The sequence below is a fragment of the Silene latifolia genome, chromosome 11 (assembly GCF_048544455.1).
Source record: "Silene latifolia isolate original U9 population chromosome 11, ASM4854445v1, whole genome shotgun sequence".
Lineage (NCBI taxonomy): Eukaryota > Viridiplantae > Streptophyta > Magnoliopsida > Caryophyllales > Caryophyllaceae > Silene > Silene latifolia.
Genome location: NC_133536.1, coordinates 7,498,693 through 7,519,790, shown reverse-complemented (window position 1 = coordinate 7,519,790; position 21,098 = coordinate 7,498,693). Strand labels below are relative to the sequence as shown.

At 36.8% G+C, this 21,098-nt stretch overlaps 2 protein-coding genes across 3 annotated transcripts in view; both read left to right on the top strand.

The window, feature by feature from the left end:
• The window catches only part of LOC141610878 (uncharacterized), a 122,741-nt gene extending 115,880 nt beyond the window's left edge, over positions 1 to 6,861 (top strand). The window contains exons 1-4 of one of the 2 annotated variants that reach the window (XM_074429172.1): positions 3,067 to 4,114; positions 4,890 to 5,197; positions 5,301 to 5,335; positions 5,887 to 6,861. In XM_074429172.1, coding sequence (XP_074285273.1) covers positions 3,123 to 4,114; positions 4,890 to 5,197; positions 5,301 to 5,335; positions 5,887 to 6,405 — 1,854 coding nt within the window. In that variant the 5' untranslated portion in view covers positions 3,067 to 3,122 and the 3' untranslated portion in view covers positions 6,406 to 6,861. Of the gene's footprint in view, positions 1 to 3,066; positions 4,115 to 4,889; positions 5,198 to 5,300; positions 5,336 to 5,886 lie in introns of those variants that run through there. The other variant, XM_074429171.1, reaches the window with a different exon arrangement.
• Positions 6,862 to 13,671: 6,810 nt separating this feature from the next.
• LOC141610881 (uncharacterized) lies at positions 13,672 to 18,358 on the top strand. Its single transcript, XM_074429177.1, has 7 exons — positions 13,672 to 13,823; positions 14,824 to 15,482; positions 15,607 to 15,744; positions 15,889 to 16,022; positions 16,569 to 16,939; positions 17,045 to 17,106; positions 17,396 to 18,358. The coding sequence occupies exons 2-7, from the start codon at positions 14,841 to 14,843 to the stop codon at positions 17,912 to 17,914; spliced, it is 1,866 nt and encodes a 621-aa protein (XP_074285278.1). The 5' UTR covers positions 13,672 to 13,823; positions 14,824 to 14,840; the 3' UTR covers positions 17,915 to 18,358.
• Positions 18,359 to 21,098: the final 2,740 nt, after the last annotated feature.

Here is a 21,098-nt window from a genome sequence, read left to right as displayed (position 1 = left end):
GTTTTTTTTTTTTTTGATAGCAAAACATAGCATAACTTACAATAGAGCTTTTTGGGCAAGATTATGAGCTATCCTATTCACTCCCCTAGGACAAAAACTAAGAGAACAACAGTGCAAACGAGACGCAATAGACTTAAGATCCTGGATAATGCAACTAATAGACGCAATCGCCTTCTCCGCTTCGGCAACCTGTAAAACTAAATTAAGACAATCTGTAACAAGTCTAATATGGAGATAGCCTTCGTCCAATGCCCATTTTAGCGTCATGATAGTAGCATGTCCTTCGGCATGCAAGGCAGATGAAGCAAGCGTGCGAGCATGAGCAGTAGTCCTTAAGGTTCCATTACCATCCAACAAGCACCACCCCATGCCAGAACTTCTATCCTCTCTCCAAGCAGCATCACACTTGACGGTGCAAACATTCCCACAATCAGGCCCACTAACAATCCAAATGGAAAGGAATTTCTAATCCTCTTTGCTAAAACAAAATCAGGAGAGACGTCCACCAAAGGCGCTTGAATAAGGCAAGCGCTCTTGCTACACACAACCTCATCCATACACTGAATGTCACCCAGAATAGCAGTGAGAGTGCTCATAGGCCAAGGGCGGCGGTTCTGGAAGATCATCTCATTCCTGCAACACCAAATTCTCCATCGGTCAATTGTTAGTCTTTGTTTTTGGCATAAACCATCAAGGAAAGAGGAGGGGCAATTATTAAATGACAAGTGGACCAAATTGTGTGTGAATGATCAAATTGCTTATCAAGATCTTTTTTAAAAGAGAAAGGACAATAATTGACCGAGAAACCCAAAAATAAAATAGGACAATAAATGATCGGGAGAGATGGAGTACCTCATTGCATGTAACTTGTTCTAGGCAACTTGTTTTAAAAGGTTTGTCAAACAAGGGCCCCACGTAGGATCGTATTTCAGGTTCGGGGAAGAGCCGTTATGTCGCATGGTGACTCTAAACCTCTAAGGTCTTTATTTTAGTTGAGTTTCATTGTTCAATTCAACTTAAATTGACTCCTAATTTACAAATTGACTCCTACTTTAATTAAGTTCAATTCAACTCGATTAAGTTCAGTTCAGTTCAGCTTTTTTCAACTGTTGTGAACATAAGCTACCTAATCATTTTGAGTCGATTTTAAAAGTATTGTCAAGCCTCTTTTCCTTCTCTTACATTGAGTAACAACCTAATGTGAAAATCTACATAGTATAAAAGTTGGGTTCTTTAAAGGATTCCTATTGGTTTGGCTTTTTTTTCTTTTTCTTTTTTTTTTCTTATGTGGGATCCCCCATGATGTCTAAAGAATTAATTAAGACTCTTGCTACTACACTTCTCATCTCTTCATTATTATTCCTTTTTATATTTATACTTACATTAAAAACCATACATTATACATCAAATAATTTTCGAAAAAAAATGAAATAAAATTGCAAAAAAAAAAATGATTCAAAGAAAAATTTCAAGGATCAGATGATATTATCAATCCATCATTCCCTTTATGTACAAACGTGAAAATCTTGAGAACATTAACAAAGTATAATCTTTGAAATACGTTGAATACAATTTAATTGGACTAATTATTGCAGAAAACGGAAAAAAATATCTCTCTTTAGAAAATTAACAAAGCGAAAGCATTTAAACTAAATATTTTGAAAAAAAAATATAGAGGACTTTAATTAGCGAAAACAAATTGAAACTAAGAAGTCACAAACACACTAAAATTATCATTAATCCCAGAAAATATTACAAATCGACATCAACAACATGCATGTACTCTTACCGAATTGATGAGTCGAGCAAACTGAATAAAACATTTAACATTATCACATCGAACACTTAATCAAATATGAAAATATTCAACTTCATATCAACAAATTTTCAGATTCACTTGATCGAATATTTTTTGGCTAAGAATTTTGATAATTATTTTGAATATATAAGATGAATTAATTGACAGGCTGAAAATTTAAATTTGTGAAAGAAGGTAAAAAACAAAAAATAAAATAAAAAAATAAGAGAGATAGCATGAGAGTGATGGTGAGCTAGGTGAAATATAAAAGTAATTAGGTTAATTAATTATGTTTGCAAAAATATAATAGTAGTCCGTATTTGTCTCTTTCTAAGTACTAGGAGTATATGATTTGGTTATGAACCAAATTGTATATGCTTCTATAATACGGAGTATCATCCTACTATTTTCTTGGATCGTATATGAGCTATTTTAGGATAACTTAATACATAGTATTTTATTTGCGTTAACAAGTTGATATATTCTCATATACATTTATCATAAACGGTGTATTGTATTTGAGTCCTTTGAGGATAACTTAATACGGAGTATTTTATTTGCGTTAACAAAGTTGATATGTTCTCATATATATTTATCATAAACGATGTATCGTATTTGGGCCATTTAAGGATAACTTAATACGGAGTATTTTATTTGCGTTAACAAGTTGATATGTTCTTATATACATCTATCGTAAACGGTTGTAACATAGTTTTATCTATAGTAGCAGTTTAAGGATAATCGTAATTAAATTATTTCATACTGCTTTCGTTTCTGTCAATTATTTACCTTTAATTTTAATACAAAAGTCGAAAGGGAAGGGTAGTAATAGCGTCAAATTATAAATTACTTAACTAAAATTCGTATTTATGTAGTGTCTAATACTATTGAAAGGGTTTTATAATTAATAATGATCGAATAATTTTAATAAACGAGATCACACTTAGGCTGATAATTAATAGTTATACAAAATTGGACCGACCAAATAGACACTTTAATAAACATATTATAATGGAATTTAAATGTAAATGGTCAGCCATATATGTGTAGTCTTGATAAATGAGTATTTTTATATTTTTTCATTATATGTGAGTGTGAGCCTACCCCAATTACTTTCACCACCATAGGTTCATAAAAAGTAATGTATATCCTAAATAAAATATTTAGCATAGTGAGTACACATTTTAAATTCTAAACTATTTAACTCCTGTATCCAATGGTAGCGCCTGCTACTACGACAATACGACCCGTGCATTTTTTGCACGGGTTTAAAACTAGTAAACTAGGTAAATTCATTTACCCTAAACCTCTTTCTCAGTGAAAAATGGCCAAACCAACCTCTAGAAAATTCACTCATCGGAACGACGAATCAGCTTTCACCCGCCGCATACACCGCCTCCACACCACCGACGTCCACCTCCTCCGACCACCACAAACCCACTCAACCTCCCGTCCATGGATCATCACCCGCCGCAACAACCGCCTCTACCACCCTCTCACTTCCAAACCCCACTCCTTCAACTTCCCGCGCAATTTCGACTTCTCACAACTTCATCCCGTCTCCCTCGCCGTTTCCTACGCTTTCGACGATCGCAACCACGTCGACAAACTCCTTAAGCTCGATAATGGTCGTTTCTTTGCTTTATACGGCGGCGGTCAATTAATTGCATGCCCTCGCTACGAACCCGATGAGGATGATCCCTGGGTAAAGTTTTATCGTTTTCGTAATTTCGATGATATTACCGTTTTCCGCGGCAAGATATACGCTGTGGATAGAAAAGGAATGGTTTATTTAATTCATTGTTATAAAACTACTGATAAAAAGTTCAAAATTCGGGAGAATATAATGTTGACTGTTACTCCCGGCGTTGACCGGTTTGGGTGGCGGAAACGGTTCGCTATTGATGAAGGAATCTTGTATTTAGTGGTTCGTGCCGTAGCGGAATCGTTTCGAGTTTATATGTTGAAGCAGAAAGGAAAGAATCGTTGGGAGGGGTATTATTGGGAATTAGTTTCGGGGTTTGAAGATAAGAAGGTGTTGTTTATGGGGAAAGATTATTACTTTTTTCGAAGGGTGTCGAGTTTGTTTCCAGGGAAGGAGTTTAGGAACTGCATTGTGTTTTCTGAGGCTGCATTTCCGCGGTATGGGAAGGGTTGTTGGGAGTTTACTGAGAGTGATGATAGACAATTAAGTGAGGATGATATTGCGGTTTTTTGGTTTGATGATGAGGTGTTTGCTCGGGAGGGCGAGAATTCAGTGTTTCCTATGATTGATTGGTCGCCTCCTGATTGGATTTTGAATGTTTCTTTGGAAAGGTAATTGAAATTTATTACTCCCTACGTCCCATGAGTGGGACGGAGGGAGTACACTTTAGGACATGCCCATGCTCAGTAGATTTATAGTATTTCTGAAATTATGAAGTACTGGAATGTTGTAGGTAATAAGGTAGTGCTACCACAATACTTTAGCTTATTTAATTCAAACACCCTTAATTCCCGTGCCACCCTCCAATGGGGAGAGTTATTCAGAATAGGAGGGAGTATTTTTTATGTTCGAGTTATAGTATTTCTGAAATTATTAAGTACTAGAATGTTGTAGGTAATAAGGTAGGGCTACTACGGAGTATAATAGTTTCTTCCCGTGTGAATTTGTGATGCATGCATATGACTCTAAGATTGTACAACGGTCGTAGCTATCATATTAAATCTATAGGTGCGAAGAAATTGACGCAAAAGACTTGACAACATGAATGGCTACTACTCTCTTGAACCACTTTTATACTTTCACTCTGTTCTTGGTTGATCATGTATTTTGATATTGTCATCTTTATCTAGAGGCGACTTAATGTGTGAGACCACATATTTTCCCAACTTGCATTTTTCTGAACATATCATTACGCTTAATTCATATAGCAGATGGCATAGGAAGGTTTTTTTTTTTGTCTTTTGTTTGTAAGCCAGTAAAGTAGGAAGCTAAAATTGACTGGAGGGATTTTTAGTTTTAAGACATTACCGTGTGCATAGCGATGATAATTGGTTTCCAGGGAAGTGTGCTGACATGAAAATACTGTTTTCGTTGTTCTTGGTGAAGGGAGCCTGATGAGGAGGAAGGCTTGGATTCTGACAGTGGAGATAAGAATGATGGAGAGGAGGATTCTGACAGTAAAGATGAGGAAGAGCAAGAAGAAATGGATACTGATTTCGGTAGTCAAGATCAGGAGGATGAAAAAATGCAGTGTGATTCAAGTAGTCAGGAAAACAAGGAAGAAGAGATGCTTTCTAAAGAAAATATTGAGGGTGATGGATCATTGCAAGAGGACCTCGTGTCGTCTCCCCATCTTGTTGAATCTGTTACAAGAGCTCTTCTTAGTAGAAGTCAGAATGATGTAGTTGAGCAAGGTAATGACTTTTAGCTTATAAGATATGACTTAGGCTTTTGCCCTTTTCTTTTCATTTGGTTTTAGACTCCGGACTTTTCACGTTGATCAATATATTTTTGCAGACACTTCAGGGAAAAACATCACTCCTACGACTGAGGTACGTACTAAATCATTCTTTTTTAAAGTTTTTTTCCTTAACTTGATCCATCCCAAGTGTCCCATTTGCTCTTGGTGAACTGTTATCATTGTTGACCATTGATTTATTCAAATCAACGAAATTTTGCTTGTTTGATTTGTCATGAATAACTATGTTGACAATATCACTTTTTAAATTATTTTAACTATTATGTTGTGATAAAATATAATGGAATAAATCAAAATGGCTCACTAAAGTGGTTGCGCTTCTTTCTTTTGTGAAGTAGCGGTCCTTCGATGCAGTTCTCAACGCAATTTTCATCTTGGGTCATTCGGAAACAGCCTCTTTGTGTTGCTAACACAAGGGTAAGGCTGCGTACATCCGACCCCCCCTTACCCCGCAATTTGCGGGAGCCATTGAGGCACTGGGGTAATGTTGTTGTATTATGTTGTGATAAAATATCACTCAAACTTGATATTGTTAGGCCAACAAAATTAAATGAGGATAATATATATATCTTTACTAGAACCAAGTTCACTTATTTCAGTGCTTTCTTTTCATTCTTTATGTAGAGCCACAAAAGTGATTCTTCAACTACCAAATTTGAAGGACTTGATATAAGATCTGATTTAGTTCAAACCTTGCAAAAGATCTGGCAGAAGCATGGGAACATAATAAAAGACAGCACTGTGCGTAGCGGTGACATAGTTGCTAGGGCATTGGAGTCGCTGGCCACTATTGTACGAATACTTGAGGACAACCCGGCCCAGTCCTTGAGTGATGGCCAAGCCGATTATTTAAGGTCCACACTGTCTGATCTAAAATGCATTCGTTTCAAAGTTTGCTGGTTGGTTTCGTTTGTTGAGAAGGTTTTATTAGTACACAAAAGCAAACCTTTGCTGGAATCCCTCAACAATCTAAGCCAATTAAGTTCCCAAGTCGAGGAACGCAGAACAATCCTCCTTCACGAAGTAGCTAAACTCCACCTGGAACGAAACAAACTTAAGGAAGAGACAGCGAAGGTGTCCAAGATGATTCCTTTTTCAGGACAAGTTAAGTTTGATGAACCCATAGGAGCGGGGTTCACTTGATTGTTTTGGTGATCGGTCCTTCACTGAGTTGGGTCTGATATGCCCCTTTGGACTTGTTCGCGTCACTATATTTTGTCCTCATGGTAGGAGTAAAGGTTAAATATGTGCTTTACCATGAGTTACCTCGTGGATCAACTTAAAGAAGTTAGATTTTAGTACTAGATGTGTATAATGTTTGAAGTGGGGATATGGCTTATGAGCTTATTTTGGACTTCTTATTCTGAGAAGTCGGTAGATTTTAGTACTAGCTATGTGTATAATACTATAAGTCGGAATATGACTCGTGAGCTTATTTTGGACTTGTTATTTTGATCAATGCTCATGGTAAGATCATGACTAACTATTGTTCATGAGTTGTGGTGTATTTGTGGTTTATATGTATACTTTTGAGGTGGAGGATATGAGCTTGTAAGCATATTGTGGACTTGTTATAATCAGTGCTCTTGTTATCGCTCCTGAATTCTGGTGTACTTGCGGTTTATATTCTCATAAATGTATTTTAACCTCTACATCATGCGACAGTTTTTTCAAGTTAATCCCCCTCGTGTATTGAACTTGGGAAACTCTTATGGTGAGTTAATTTTGAGAAATGAGTTGCAAAAAGTTCTGTTGCAGCTTGCAGGGCTGTGAGAAGCATATTGGCCTGAACGACTGCTGGATGCTCTCCGCTTTTTAATACGAGCCTTGAATGACATCTTCTACTTCCCTACTTCTGAATTCTGATCCGTATGTAAGACAATCTCTTTCTCTCTGGTCTCTTACGCTGTTCTTTTCAAGTTATTCCATTAGGTTAACCACGCTTGTTTTTGGGCTAAGTTTTCGTTTAACCTTTCACCATTACACCAAGAATGAACCTTCAGCGGTAATTAGCAATTTGATGTAATATCGTATGGAGTCTGTTGCGTCTTCATTGCTGTTCTGGTTTGGTTTCTGTAGAATTATAGACTAATAGAAGAATCATAGAGAGAAGAGATTATATTGAATGAATGTATATAATTTGTATTATAATTCTGTAAAAAACAATCAGGAATATGAGCTGCTATTTATAGTCATAGCTTAACTGCATAAACCGACTTACTTTGCTCTAACTAACTTTGACTTCTTCCTAACTAACTTTGACTAACTACCAGATTACACCTTATACCCAATATACCCCCTTCAAGCTAGGTAGTAGACAAGGATAATCCTAGCTTGCGAGAAAAGTACTGGTGTTGGTCTGTCCCAAGAGCTTTAGTCATTATGTCAGCTAGTTGTAAACCAGTCCTGAGATATGTTGTTGTGAGAAATCCTTCATCTTGCTTCTCCCTGACGTAATGGCAGTCAATACTCAGATGTTTAGTTCTTTCATGGAAAACTGGATTGGCAGTAATGTGAAGGGCAGCCTTATTGTCACAATGCAAGGGTATAGGCTTAGGAACTTTAATCTGTAAGTCATTTAGTAACCTATCAAGCCAAACCATTTCTGAAGTAGTGAAAGACAGGCTACGATACTCAGATTCAGCTGAGCTTTTACTAATTGTAGGCTGCTTCTTGGTCTTCCAAGATACTAATGAATCTCCAAGAAATATACAGTAGCCACTTAGTGAACGGGCAGTATCTTGACATTTACCCCAGTCTGCATCACTGTATGCAGTTAGGATAAGGCTAGACTGGGATTTATAATGTAAGCCAACATTGATAGTCCCTCTGAGATACTTTACCACATGCAGTGCAGCCTGCATATGAGGTTGTCTGGGTTGACTTACAAATTGGCTAAGATGTTGGACAGTGTAGGAAAGATCTGGCCTTGAAAGATTCAAATACAAGAGCCTACCAACAAGTCTCCTGTATTGATCAGGATCTTCCAGTAATTCTCCTTCCCCTGAAGATAACTTCAGTCCTTGCTGTAGAGGAAATGCTGATGATGTGCACCCTTCCATTTTCAAATCCCTGAGAATATCAAGTATATATTTCCTCTGGTTTATCATGATTCCAGATTCATTCCTGGAAATCTCCAAGCCTAGGAAGTATCTCATGTTTCCTAAGTCCTTGATAGAGTATGCCTTATTCAGTTGGGTTTTGACATTAGTAATCTCTTCCAAATTTGTACCAGTCAGTAAGATATCATCAACATACACTAGCAAAACTGTAAAAGCATGAGTTGTTGTATCAAACTTAGTAAATAGGGAGTAATCTTGCTTAGACTGACTGTAGCCTATATGCTGTAAGAATCTTGTAAGCTCTTTGTTCCACTGTCTAGAAGCCTGTTTAAGGCCATACAGTGATCTTTTTAGCTTACAAACAAGCCCTGCAGCAACATCATATCCTTCTGGTACCTTCATATATACCTCTTCATCTAAATAGCCATGTAAGAATGCATTATTAACATCCAACTGGTACAATGGCCAATCTTTAAGGGCAGCAACGGCTAGAAGAGTCCTAACTGTGGTCAGCTTTGCAACAGGAGAGAAAGTATGTTTATAATCCCTATCCTTGATCTGATTGAACCCTTTGGCAACTAGTCGTGCCTTAAATCTCTCCACTGTCCCATCTGATTTATACTTTATTTTATAAACCCATTTTGATCCAATAGGTTTCTTTCCAGGTGGGAGATCAACTAAATCCCAAGTGTTATTCTTTTCCAATGCTTGAATCTCATCTTGCATAGCCTTAACCCACCTAGAGTCTTGCTGAGCCTCTGAATATCTATAAGGCTCAGGTTCTTGCATTGCATTAGCAAGAGAAGCAACATAATCAGGAGCATATTCCTGTAACTGAGAAAATATTGTTGCCTGTAATGCAACAGAATTAGCAGATCCCTTTGTTTGTGCTGGCAACTTTTGACTGCAATGATAATCTTTTAACCAAGAACTAATTTGCCTTGGCCTTGATGAAGTTCTGACTGGTTCCTCAGTGGGAGTAATAATAGAAGTAGGATTAACAACTGTGTCTTCTGATAAAGAAGTAACAGGTGAACTCCTGGTGGATACTTGATTGTCTTGGGTAACAGACTGTTCTGGAGTCTGATTGAGTAAAATATTCGTGGATGATGCAGGATTGACCAAGCTTGTGGCAGTAATATTCATATCCTCACTTTGCTTGGATATATAATAAAACTCCTGCTCCTTGAATATAACATCTCGACTAACAAAAACTTTATGCAATTGAACATCATAAAGTCTATAACCCTTCTGATTGTGAGGGTAACCTATAAAAATACACTTTCTAGCCCTATTGCCAAATTTATCTGAGAATGTTGGTGGCATTGTTGCATAGCACACACAACCATATACTCTCAGGTTGTCATATACAGGATCAGCATTAAAAATAAGCTTAAAAGGTGTAGCATTGTTAATTATAGGTGAGGGCATTAGGTTAATTAGATAGGTAGCTGTTAAAAGACAGTCCCCCCAAAACTTTATAGGCAAATTACCTTGTATTTTAAGAGCCCTAGCAGTCTCAAGGAGGTGTCTATGCTTTCGTTCCACCCTCCCATTCTGCTGAGGTGTCCCTACAATGCTAGTCTGATGAACAATACCCTTGGATTTGAACAACTCAGAACAATATTGTTGTAAAAACTCTGTGCCATTATCAGACCGTACAGTCTTGACAGTCTTATTGAATTGATTAAAGATATAGACTAAGAAATCCTTAAAAAGACCAGGAACTTGATCTTTGTTCTGGAATAATATGGTCCAGGTATTTCTGGAATAATCATCTAAAATAGTAAGGAAGTACTTGGCTCCAGATATTGTTGGAACCTTGTAAGGTCCCCACACATCAATATGCAATAAATCAAAACAAGCAGCAGCTCTTTTAGTGCAAATAGAAAAAGGAAGTCTATGATGCTTAGCCAAAATACAAGTCTCACAACTAAAATCATTTTTTATTGCTGTAGTAAAACCAGGAATGTATCGGAGTCTCTTTACAGAAAGATGACCTAACCTACTATGTAAAAGGGAAATAGACTTAGATACAGCAGCTAAACAAAGCTTTTTATTTTCTTCAGATGATAGCCTAGACTCTAGTAAATTGTGAACAAGACTAGAGATATTTTTATGCAGCATGGAATCTTTATTAGTAAACCTATATAGGTCAGCTACTCTTTGTCCTGTAGCAATCACAAGTCTACTTGAAAGGTCCTGAAAAAGACAAACAGCAGAGTTGAACACAACAGATAAAGCATTGTGGTCAATTAACTTGCTGACAGACATCAGGTTTTGCTTGAAATCTGGGATATAAAATACATTTAATAGCCTGATTTTATCAGTCAAGTTAACTGTTCCAAGCTTATGAACTAACTTAACAGACCCATCTGGCAAACCTACTTTTATAGGAGTTTGAAGAGTAATCACATCAGTTAAAATGCCCAAGTCATAAGTCATGTGATCTGATGCTCCAGTGTCAATTATCCAGTCATTCAAAACAAAAGAATTATGTACTGAAGAAACAGACGAGGGAAAAACAATACCTGCAAATTGAGAGGAAGAAAGAGCAGGTTGCTGATCAGTTATCCTTTGCAGGACCTGATCAACAACAGAAGTAATAATCCCATTTAATACATCTGCAGATAATCCAGAATTATGAGATCCAGAAGCATTAGCTGAACACCCAGATACCACCAAAGGCTCATCATCCAGAGGTGAATTAAAGCTAACAGTGTCAGCAGCATTGGCAGCATTCTTGGTATGATTTGAAGCAGCATTAGTAGTAGCAGTAACTGATGCACCAGACTTGGTATTAGTGCCCTTGTATTTACCCTTGCCTTTGTCATTAGGGAAACCTTTGATGACAAAACAGTTGAGTGGATTATGGCCAAACTTATTGCAGTGGGGACACTTATTCAAACCAAAACAGGTTGCTCTTGTGTGCCCATGCTTCTCACAATGATCACAAAACTTATCAGAAGAAATCAAGTTCCCATCAGATTTTCCAGTTTGGCTAGCATTCTTTCTGTGATCTGGAACCTTATAGCTTGCATATGCAGTTGCTTCAGAGATTGTATGAACAGACTCAGTTATTTGCTTTTGTCGTTCAATCTTTTGTAGAAAACTCAAAGCCTTGTTAATACTAGGTAGAGGATCCATGGACAAAATTTGAGACCTCACAGTATCATAACCTCCATTTAACCCCATGAGAAATTGAATCAATTTTGCAGTATTCTCTCTGTCAATAATCTTTTTAAGCAAAGAACAGGTGCACTGATCAATTTTACCACAAGAACATAATGGAATTGGGTCCAATCCGTCCAAAGTCTCCCAAAGATTCTTCATTTTTCCATAGTAATCAACTAAAGAAGAGTTATCCTGAGAAATCCCCTCTAACTCCTTCTTTAACTGATACACTTCAAGAGCACTAGCCTGACCATATCTCTCAAGCAATTCTGACCATAACTCCCTTGCAGAATTAACATACTTCATACTATCTTTTATTGACTGAACTAATGAATTCAAGATCCATTGTCGAACCATGAAATCACATCTAACCCATTGACTGTATTTTTTGTCAGTTTTAGGTGGTTTAACAAGTGTACCATCAACAAAACAGTCCTTGTTTTTTGAAGTTAAAGCCATTAGAACCTCTCTACGCCATCCCAAGAAGTCATGACCCCCAAAAAGACTAGTAACGAGACTAGCAGTAGGTTGGTCAGATTGGGACAAGAAAAGAGGGTCATCAAAATACTCATAGGATGAACTAGAATTGTTAGTAACCTCAGGCATGATGATAATATGGTAAGAAAAGAGATTGTAGCGGAAGCGTTTTGATGATAAGGAAGAACCAGAGATTATACCTCAGAATCTTGAAGATAAGAAGCAAACAAGAAAACCCCGAAAACCAGATGAATACGAAGATCTTCAACCCAAAAACCCAGAAATGGAAGAAGAATTCTATGATGAAAAAACCAGAAATCGAAATTTCACTGATACCATGTAGAATTATAGACTAATAGAAGAATCATAGAGAGAAGAGATTATATTGAATGAATGTATATAATTTGTATTATAATTCTGTAAAAAACAATCAGGAATATGAGCTGCTATTTATAGTCATAGCTTAACTGCATAAACCGACTTACTTTGCTCTAACTAACTTTGACTTCTTCCTAACTAACTTTGACTAACTACCAGATTACACCTTATACCCAATAGTTTCTATTGATACCTCCTTTGTGTATGGTGATTGAATTTTAACTGTTTATGTTGGAGATTTCTGCTTTCTTTCTGTTTTAACCGGCAATGAAGTGTCAAAGTGTCGTACCATAGTCCACGAGGTGATATGAGGAGCTGCAGTAAACATGGATCGGCAGATTGACAGAAGGAGCAGGTCAGACAACTGAAGTAACTGCTTGTGTTAGTAGAGCATGCAAGTCTATGAGGTATATGAATCAGCTACTTGGCACCTGCAAGTAAATTATCGAGAAAGTTACGGTTACACTCTGGGTATAGAATCATCTATACAATACGATGAAGTAATGAGATGTGGCAATAATGAGATGTGGCAATAATGTAAAAATAAACTAGGTAAATTCATTTTTGGTTGGTTTTGATTTTTGAAACTATTATCAAACCTCTTTTTTTCTTGTGTTGTAGGAGTACTAGGTAAATAGCAAATCTCTCGACATATCTGTCACAACTCACAAGCTTTTGACGGGTCAAGTACTATCATGTGGGATGATAAGACAAAATAGAATGATATTTCTTAGGCAAGCTTGCGACGGATATACCCGTCATAAATAAGAATTTGTGCTAGGTCAAAAATCTAATGAAAATATTCCAAACTATTGGTCTTTCTTAGAATGCCGAGGGTTTACCAATGCACATCAAGGGTAGCATTGTACAACATTTATCCAAGCTTATGTGTAATTTTTTCCGAGTTTTTTTTTTTGTTATGTTTAAGTGGTTAAGTTCAATTACTTTACAATACACTTCAGATTTTTGAAAATAAAACTCGAAAACCTTAGAACAGAACTCGGATTTTACACCATACAACTGGTGATATAATGGGAAAGTATTAACGCAAAATCTCATTTGTGATGCGCATATCCGTCACTAGTTTGCGACGGGTTAAGTATTACCCATGTGGGGTAGATAAGACAAAAGCAAAGTGCACAGATAATAACAAACTGTTTTGTCTTATCTAACCACATGGATAATGCTTGACCCGTCGTAAACCACATGGATAATACTCACTTGCTAAAGTATTAATTAGGTAGGTAACGGTTATAGGGTCCCTCTTCAGTCTTCACCCAAAAAAAAAAAAAGAGAATCTAATAAAATGTCCATCCAACTTCCGCCCTCTTATTTATACCACTCAAAAATTTAAAATTTAAATAACCCAAATCATTTCTGAGTTGCAGCGATACTTCTCCAGCACGTCACCACCACCTTTGAATCTCTGACGGCCGTCGGACTTCCGATCACGTTACCCTCACCACAGCTGTACATTACTCTCTCTCTCTCTAATTGTTGCATGTAATTTTCATCTGTGTTACTACTATTTTAATAACTGCTATGATTCCCCCAATTAGTTCGCTTGTGATGGTCACAAGCTTATGACGTCTCACAAACTCACAATAGAGCATAATTAGAGTTAATGAAATAAGTGTAAAGCTTGGTAGGTATCTATGATAGATGAATTTCTTATGTGTTTTTCCTGATTTATTAACTCTACAAATTGGAGTATTTTTAGAAGGGGTTTGGAGCGGAAAAATGAACATATAGCTCAATTGCTCAAACTATATTTTTTCTGATCTTATTAAGGTTTATAGGTTCAATTTTATTTTTTTCCGTCAAAACTCAAATTTCATTGAGCTTATATCTGATGTTTTTGAGTTATATTGTAATCTTTTGACTTTAATTTTTAAGTGAGAAACTTATATTAAAACTCATACTCCCTCGGTCCTGGTCAATTGTTGTCCTTTGGTTTTGGCACAAAGACCAAGGAAAGGGGAAAGGGTCAATTACTGAGTGAGAAGTGGGACAAATGGAGTGGGAATGATCAAATTGCTCATTAAATTCATTCTTAAAATAGAAAAGACAACAAATGAGTGAGACACCCCAATATGGAAAAGGACAACAAATGACCGGGACAGAGGGAGTAATTTTTAAAAGAAAACTCAAAATTTTTATTATAATGCTCAAAAATTATACAACTCGTGGTAGTACATTAGATGTTTAATTTAAATGTTGGGTTTGGAGCTATGTTACCCGACATTTCACTTGGGTGCCGTGTCGCGTGTCCGACACGTGTCGGCCCGACACCCACGACACTTCGATACTTCAATTTAGACCAAAAAATTGAAATATTGCCCAAAGTTGCCGTGTCTGACACTCTGACATGTGTCCGGCACGACACCTTGTAGAAGAGTCTGAGTATTACATTTATACTCGGTCCTGTGGTTAGTAATTTGTATTTGTTTGTCTTCTTTTTTGGTTACAGGATTTATTTACAAAGCAATGGAGCATTTGGTACTTGACACAAGGGCTTCATTGCCCGATTTGAATGACAAAAGTAAACTTCAACTTATGGAAGGATCAGTATTCTACAAGCTTTTGAAGATGAAGAAGCGGAGAATGAACAAGCTCATTACTCGTCTGATAATGGAAACCTATAACATTGACAAAAAGGCTTTTTTCATTGGAAATAAATGGTGCATTTTGTGTGAAGCCGAGGTTGCTTTTTTACTTGGTTTGAAACCGAATGGCAAAGATGCAGAAGAGAAGCCAGCAGTGTCAACCGTTCCCCAGTTCTTCATTGACCTAGCTTCTCAGGTGGCCTTGAATACAACTAACACCAACCACCTTATGAAAAAAGGAACTCTTCAGGAAATTCTCGTCAATACAGTCCTTAATGAGGAAAATAGAGATTCATTTCGGAAATTAATTTATTTCTATTTATTGAATTTCTTCCTTTTTCCAAACTCTGATTTCTCTGGGAGGCTCATGTATTTCTCTTATGATATCCATGATATGGAAGAGACCAACTGGGCCAAAGTCATTCTTGAATTTGTGATCAATGATATTTGTGAGTTTAAAAACTCTCCGATTGTGAAAGGCAAGAAGACAAAATTTCTGAAATTCTTTGCTCCCTTGCTTGAGGTAATCCCTAAGTTATGGTGTTCGTAACTTGTAGGTTCATTACTTGTCTATTCAGTATTCACCATAATTGTGCATTTGCCTTTTGCTTATATATTAGTAAAAAAACATTCTTGTTGATGTGCAGGCATGGTTCTATTATAGAACCAACTCCATTGAACACCAAATCCTGGATAATCCAGATGACGCCCCACTTAGCTTCTGCAAAATCAAGTCAACAATGGCTTCCTCAAAGTCTCATTTCAGTTGTCTAACTCCAAAACAAGTAAGTCTCAATTGCCTCTTGTTTTCTGATTCCAGTCGTCTAACTCCAGAATAAGTATCAATCGCCTCTTGTGTTCAGAGGTAGTTAAGACTTGCTTTAATTTGTTACATATTGTTACCTTATTGTTACACTATTGTCGCGTAGGTGAAAAGTAAGTGCTCTCAGTGCAAAGGTAAAGAAGAGAGCTTGTCCAAAGAAGCTGCTACTACTAGTGCGGCAGGAGGTCTTAAGCTTTCTCTTTCGTATGAACCCGAGATAACTGATGTTCACCAAGCTAGGTAAATAATTCTTTAGTGTCAAAACTCAAAAGGGAACATGCATCCAAAAATATGACATATATAGCTCCATTTTCATTCGCTCCTTACATCGGGAAGTAGGAGCCAACTGATGCAATTTTGAAGCAATTTGCGTAAGCCACCTCTTGATGTTTTCAAGTAGGGGTAAGGTTATGTAGAAATCGACACAAAGACTCCGAGAAATGCATGGTTATTGCTCCCTCGAACCACTTTTATACTTTGCACTTTCCATTTTGGGTTAACAATGTATTTTGAAATCTTCATTTTTATCTAGAAGGCTAGAAGCTTCTTAATTTGTGACCGCAGATATTTTCCCAACTTGGATTTTTAGTTTAAGAATTTAGCTATAGGTGAAGTAACATTCATGTAAGAGTTGGTGGATTATTCATTTGGTTGTGTATTCATTATAGAATCCTAGAATTGTTTGTCTGTTAGCTATTAAATATTATCTTGCTAAGATGTTATCGTGTGTATGATGATCAGAAGTGTGTTGATATGAAAATAATGTTTTCCTTGTTCTTGGTGAAGGGAGCCTGATGTGGACCAAGGCTTGGATTCTGACAGTAGAAATAAGAATGATGGAGAGGTGCAATCTGATTTGAAGGACACAATCAGTAAAGATGGGGAGGAGCATGAGGAAATGGTTACTGAGTTCGGTAGTTACGGTCAGGTTGAAGATGGGGTTGAATCTGTTTCAGATAGTAATGATCAGGAGGATGAAAAAATGCAACGTGATTCGAACAGTTGGGAAAATACGGAAGAAGAGATGCATACAAAAGCAAATATTGAGGGTGATGGATCATTGCAAGACGACACTGTGACGTCTCTCCACCCTATTGTTGAATCTAATAGAAGAGCTCTTCATAGTAGAACAAGTCGGATTGGTGTAGTTGAGCAAGGTATTGACTTTTAGCTTATAAGATCTGACATATGGGATTTTGCCCTTTTATTTTCATTTGATTTTAGACTCCGGACTTCTCAAGTTGATTGATATATTGTTGCAGAGACTTCAGGGAAAAACATCACTCCTTCAATACATAAAGTTTCTGTATCCTCTACGACTGAGGTACTAAATCATTCTTTATTAAAGTTTTTTTTCCTTAACTTGATCCATCCCAAGTGTCCCATTCAAATCAACGAAATTTTGCTTGTTTGGTTTGTCATGAATAACTATGTTGACAATATCACTTTTTAAATTATTTTAACTATTATGTTGTGATAAAATATCACCCAAACTCGGACATTTTTAGGCGAAGAAAGTTAAATGAGGATCATTTATATGAGATGGAGGGAGTATATTTTTTACTAGAACCAAGTTCACTTATTTCAGTGCTTTCTTTTCATTTTTTATGTAGAGGCACAAAAGTGATTCTCCAACTACCAAATTCGAAGGATATGATATAAGGTCTGATTTAGTTCAGACCTTGCAAAAGATCTGGCAGAAGCATGGGAACATAATAAAAGACCGCACTGTGAGTAGTCGTGACATAGTTGCTAGGGCATTGGAGTCGCTGGCCACCATGGTACGAATTCTTGAGGACAACCCAGCCCGATCCTTGAGTGATGACCAAGCCGATTATTTAAGCTCCACACTCTCTGATCTAGAATACATTCATTTCAATGTTTGCTGGTTGGTTCCGTTTGTTGAGAAGGCTTTATTAGTACATAAAAGCAAACCTTTGGTGGAATCCCTCAACAATCTCAACCAATTAAATTCTGAAGTCGAGGAACGCAAAGCAATCCTCCTTGACGAAATAGCTAAACTCTACGAGAAACAAAACAAATTGAAGGAAGAGATAGCAAAGGTGTCTAAGATGATTCCGTTTTCAGGACAAGTTAACTTAGATGAACCCATAGGAGTGGGGTTCACTTGAGTGTGTTGGTGATCGGCCATTCACTGAGTTGGGTCACTATATTTTCTCCTCATGGTAGGCGTAAAGCTATGTGTATAATGTTTTTTCATGAGTTAACATCGTGGATCAACTTAAAGTAGTTAGATTTTAGTTCTAGCTAATAGCTATGTGTATAATGTTTGAAGTGGGGATATGACTTATGAGCTCATTTTGGACTTCTTATTCTGAGAAGTCGGTAGATACTAGCTATGTGTATAATATTAGAAGCGGGGATATGACTTGTGAGCTTATTTTGGGCTTGTTATATTTTGATCAATGCTCATGGTAGGATCATGATTCATGGCTACTATAGTTCATGAGTTCTGGTGTATTTGTCGTTTATATTCTCACAAGAGTATTTTAACCTCTCTACATCTTGTGAGGATTGTTTCTAATTTAACATTGGGAATTATTATGGTGAGTTAATTTTGGTATATGAGTCGCAGAAAGTTAGTAACAGGGTGTCGGTCTTTGCTGATATTTGGACCCTTTGTTACTTTGCATCTGATTGATCTATCAATTAATGTACTCCCAAATTCCATCTTTATGAGAATGAATCTGCTGTCGTTCAGGCATTTTATATCTTTTGATGCAATACTCTCCTGGGATGAATAAGATCCATTGGTTGTGTGTGGATGCCCACTGGGCGAGCTGCAAACTATAATGCTCAGACCAAGTTCTTATGTCCTGTATGGATTTTTGCGCCACCATCTTTTTCGCTCATAATAGGAGCAAAGTTTCGATCTTTTTTTTTTTTTTTTGATGAATTGCGCTATGTATCAACTCTAATTCCCTAAATATTTGTAGTACTAGATTAGAGCTATGTGTGCATATTTTTGAGGTGGAGATGTGAGCTTATTGTGGGCTTGTTATTATATCAGTGCTCAATTGCTCATGGTAGGATCGTTGATTACTATTGTTCATGTATTCTGGTGTACTTGTGGTTTATATTCTCAAAAATGTTTTTTAACCTCTACATCATGTGACGCTTTTTTAAATTTAATTCCCCTTTTATACTGAACTTGTGAAATTCTTATGGCGAGTTGATTTTGAGAAATGAGTTCCAAAAGCTAGTACTGGGGTATCAGTCATGAATCATGATGGTGCTCATGTGTGTTTGGAGAGGTACAAAGTTCTCTACTTCTGTTGCAGCTTGCAGGCCTTTCAGAAGCATATTGGCCTGAACGACTGCTGGTTGCTGTCTCGGCTTTTCTAGAAGAGCCTTGAATGGCATCTCCTACCTGCCGACTTCTGATCCGTATGATGGTATGTAATACGATCTCTTTTTCTCTTGTCTCTTGTGCTTTTATTTTTAAGTTATTGACGAAATGTTGTGTATAACATAATTCTCCTCACTGGAGGTGCTTATTTGATAATTTTGAAGCTAATCACTGGTTTGTAAAGCATTCCTGTTCCTGTGGACCAAATTGTAGGTTGGCATACCTTTTCCAGGTCATTAGTTTGGGTGTACCTTTGAGTTTCCTTTTGACGCTCTAGTTTTGCCTTTGGAGTTTGGAGTACAATGGTCAAATTCCATTCTAAGTTTTTGTTTAACCTCTCACCATTACACCAAGAAAGAACCTTCAGCGGTAATTTGCAATGTTTGATTCTAGTGTTGAATGGAATCTGTTGCGTCTTCATTGCTGAATCGTGTTTGGTTTCGACTGATATCCCCTTTGTGTATGGTGATTCAAATTGTAACAGTTTATTTTGGAAAATTGTGGTTTCTTTCTGCTTTAACCGGCAATGAATGACCAGTGACAGTGGATTTATTCCATGCTTTACGCTTTCTAAATATGATTCCTATGTGATATCAGCTACTGGTTGAAAATCTCTCTTCTCAATCTGATGATGTTTAAGGCATTGGTACTTTGTTTGATTTTCTGCTATGATTAATTATTTGTTTATATATTATCGATCATGCGTTCATCTCGATCTGCTCATGTTTGCACTTGACTATGAGCATATTTATGCCTCTACAACCTGTGGCCCTGTGGGCGCTAGATCTACTCATTCTTGAATTTGTTTCATACTTTAGGTAAGTTACGACTGGTCTAGTTGTGACTTATAGTATCAGACAAAGGCGGATGACTGATAATAGTATTTTGCTCTTTTATTTATGAAGTACGAGTAATTTCCCGTTTCTAGCGGATTATGTGGTAGGTTCAGCTATTGCTGATTTTCCAGTTTGGTTACTCTCCTGTAATGTTTTTATGTAGTTGGAGCATCCACACGGCTGGGAAAAGCACGTTTTAGTCTTGGCGATGCCTACTGGTCTACTGGACGGAGTACTGGTTGAGCTGCAAACTCCAACGCTCAAACCGAGTTCCTTTCCAACAATAAAGTTCATATGTTGGTTGTCCATGAAAGTGAAGTTGCAATTCATCAAGCCCTGAAACTGGAACGGCCGACAAATAACTGTCGACGAATTCTGAAATTAAACTGTGATGCTTTTGTTTTGTCTTTTAATGCTGAGAAAACAGTGTTTAGCATTTGCTGTCCGGGTTGAAAATGGTCTAAGCAGGTCTTTTTTTTTTTTTTTTTTTTTTTTTCGGAACAAAGCCATCGCTCCACGTAGTGGTTATGTTCTAAAACAAAAAGAAACTGGAAAAAAATGAATTTCTTTTATTTATTTTCCTTTGCGGATTTGAAAAGTTTTTTTTTTGTTTTAGTGTTCATTATTTTTCACTCTATCACGGGAAATCGGGTAAGTTGAACTGGGTTTTAGGTCAAGCCGAACTACAAATTGGGTTCTCTCATATTAGGTTAACATGCAATTTCGGTTTGAGTCGAGTTTGATTATTGTGGAAAAAAAATCGCGTTACTTTAATTTTGTAAATTTTAGTTTTTACTCTTATATGGTTTGATTACATTATCATTATTAAGTCAAATCGTATCAAACTAAAAACTAAATTACTTTGATTTCGATCATTAAACTTAAAAATTGTCAGGTCATCAATAGTATTGAGTTAATTTATTTACTTGAATTCAGTCCAAATTTGAGTCATTGATTATCGGGTTATAATTGATGTCCACTCCCAAACAGGCCGGTCCAGGTTCTTATGTTTTCGGATTTTGTCAGATCGGGTCAAACTAGTCAACTCCGTTTTGTTGGAGGGAAAACAATTTCGTTCTTTTTCCAAACACCTCCTTTCCCGCCAAATTA

What these genes read in the sequence shown, in the direction of transcription:
- LOC141610881 (XM_074429177.1), top strand. Translation starts at nt 14,841, where the DNA reads ATGGAGCATTTGGTACTTGACACAAGGGCTTCATTGCCCGATTTGAAT. An exon ending in TCTTTGCTCCCTTGCTTGAG is followed by an intron (nt 15,483 to 15,606) that starts GTAATCCCTAAG and finishes GTTGATGTGCAG; the next exon opens with GCATGGTTCTATTATAGAAC. An exon ending in GATTGGTGTAGTTGAGCAAG is followed by an intron (nt 16,940 to 17,044) that starts GTATTGACTTTT and finishes ATATTGTTGCAG; the next exon opens with AGACTTCAGGGAAAAACATC.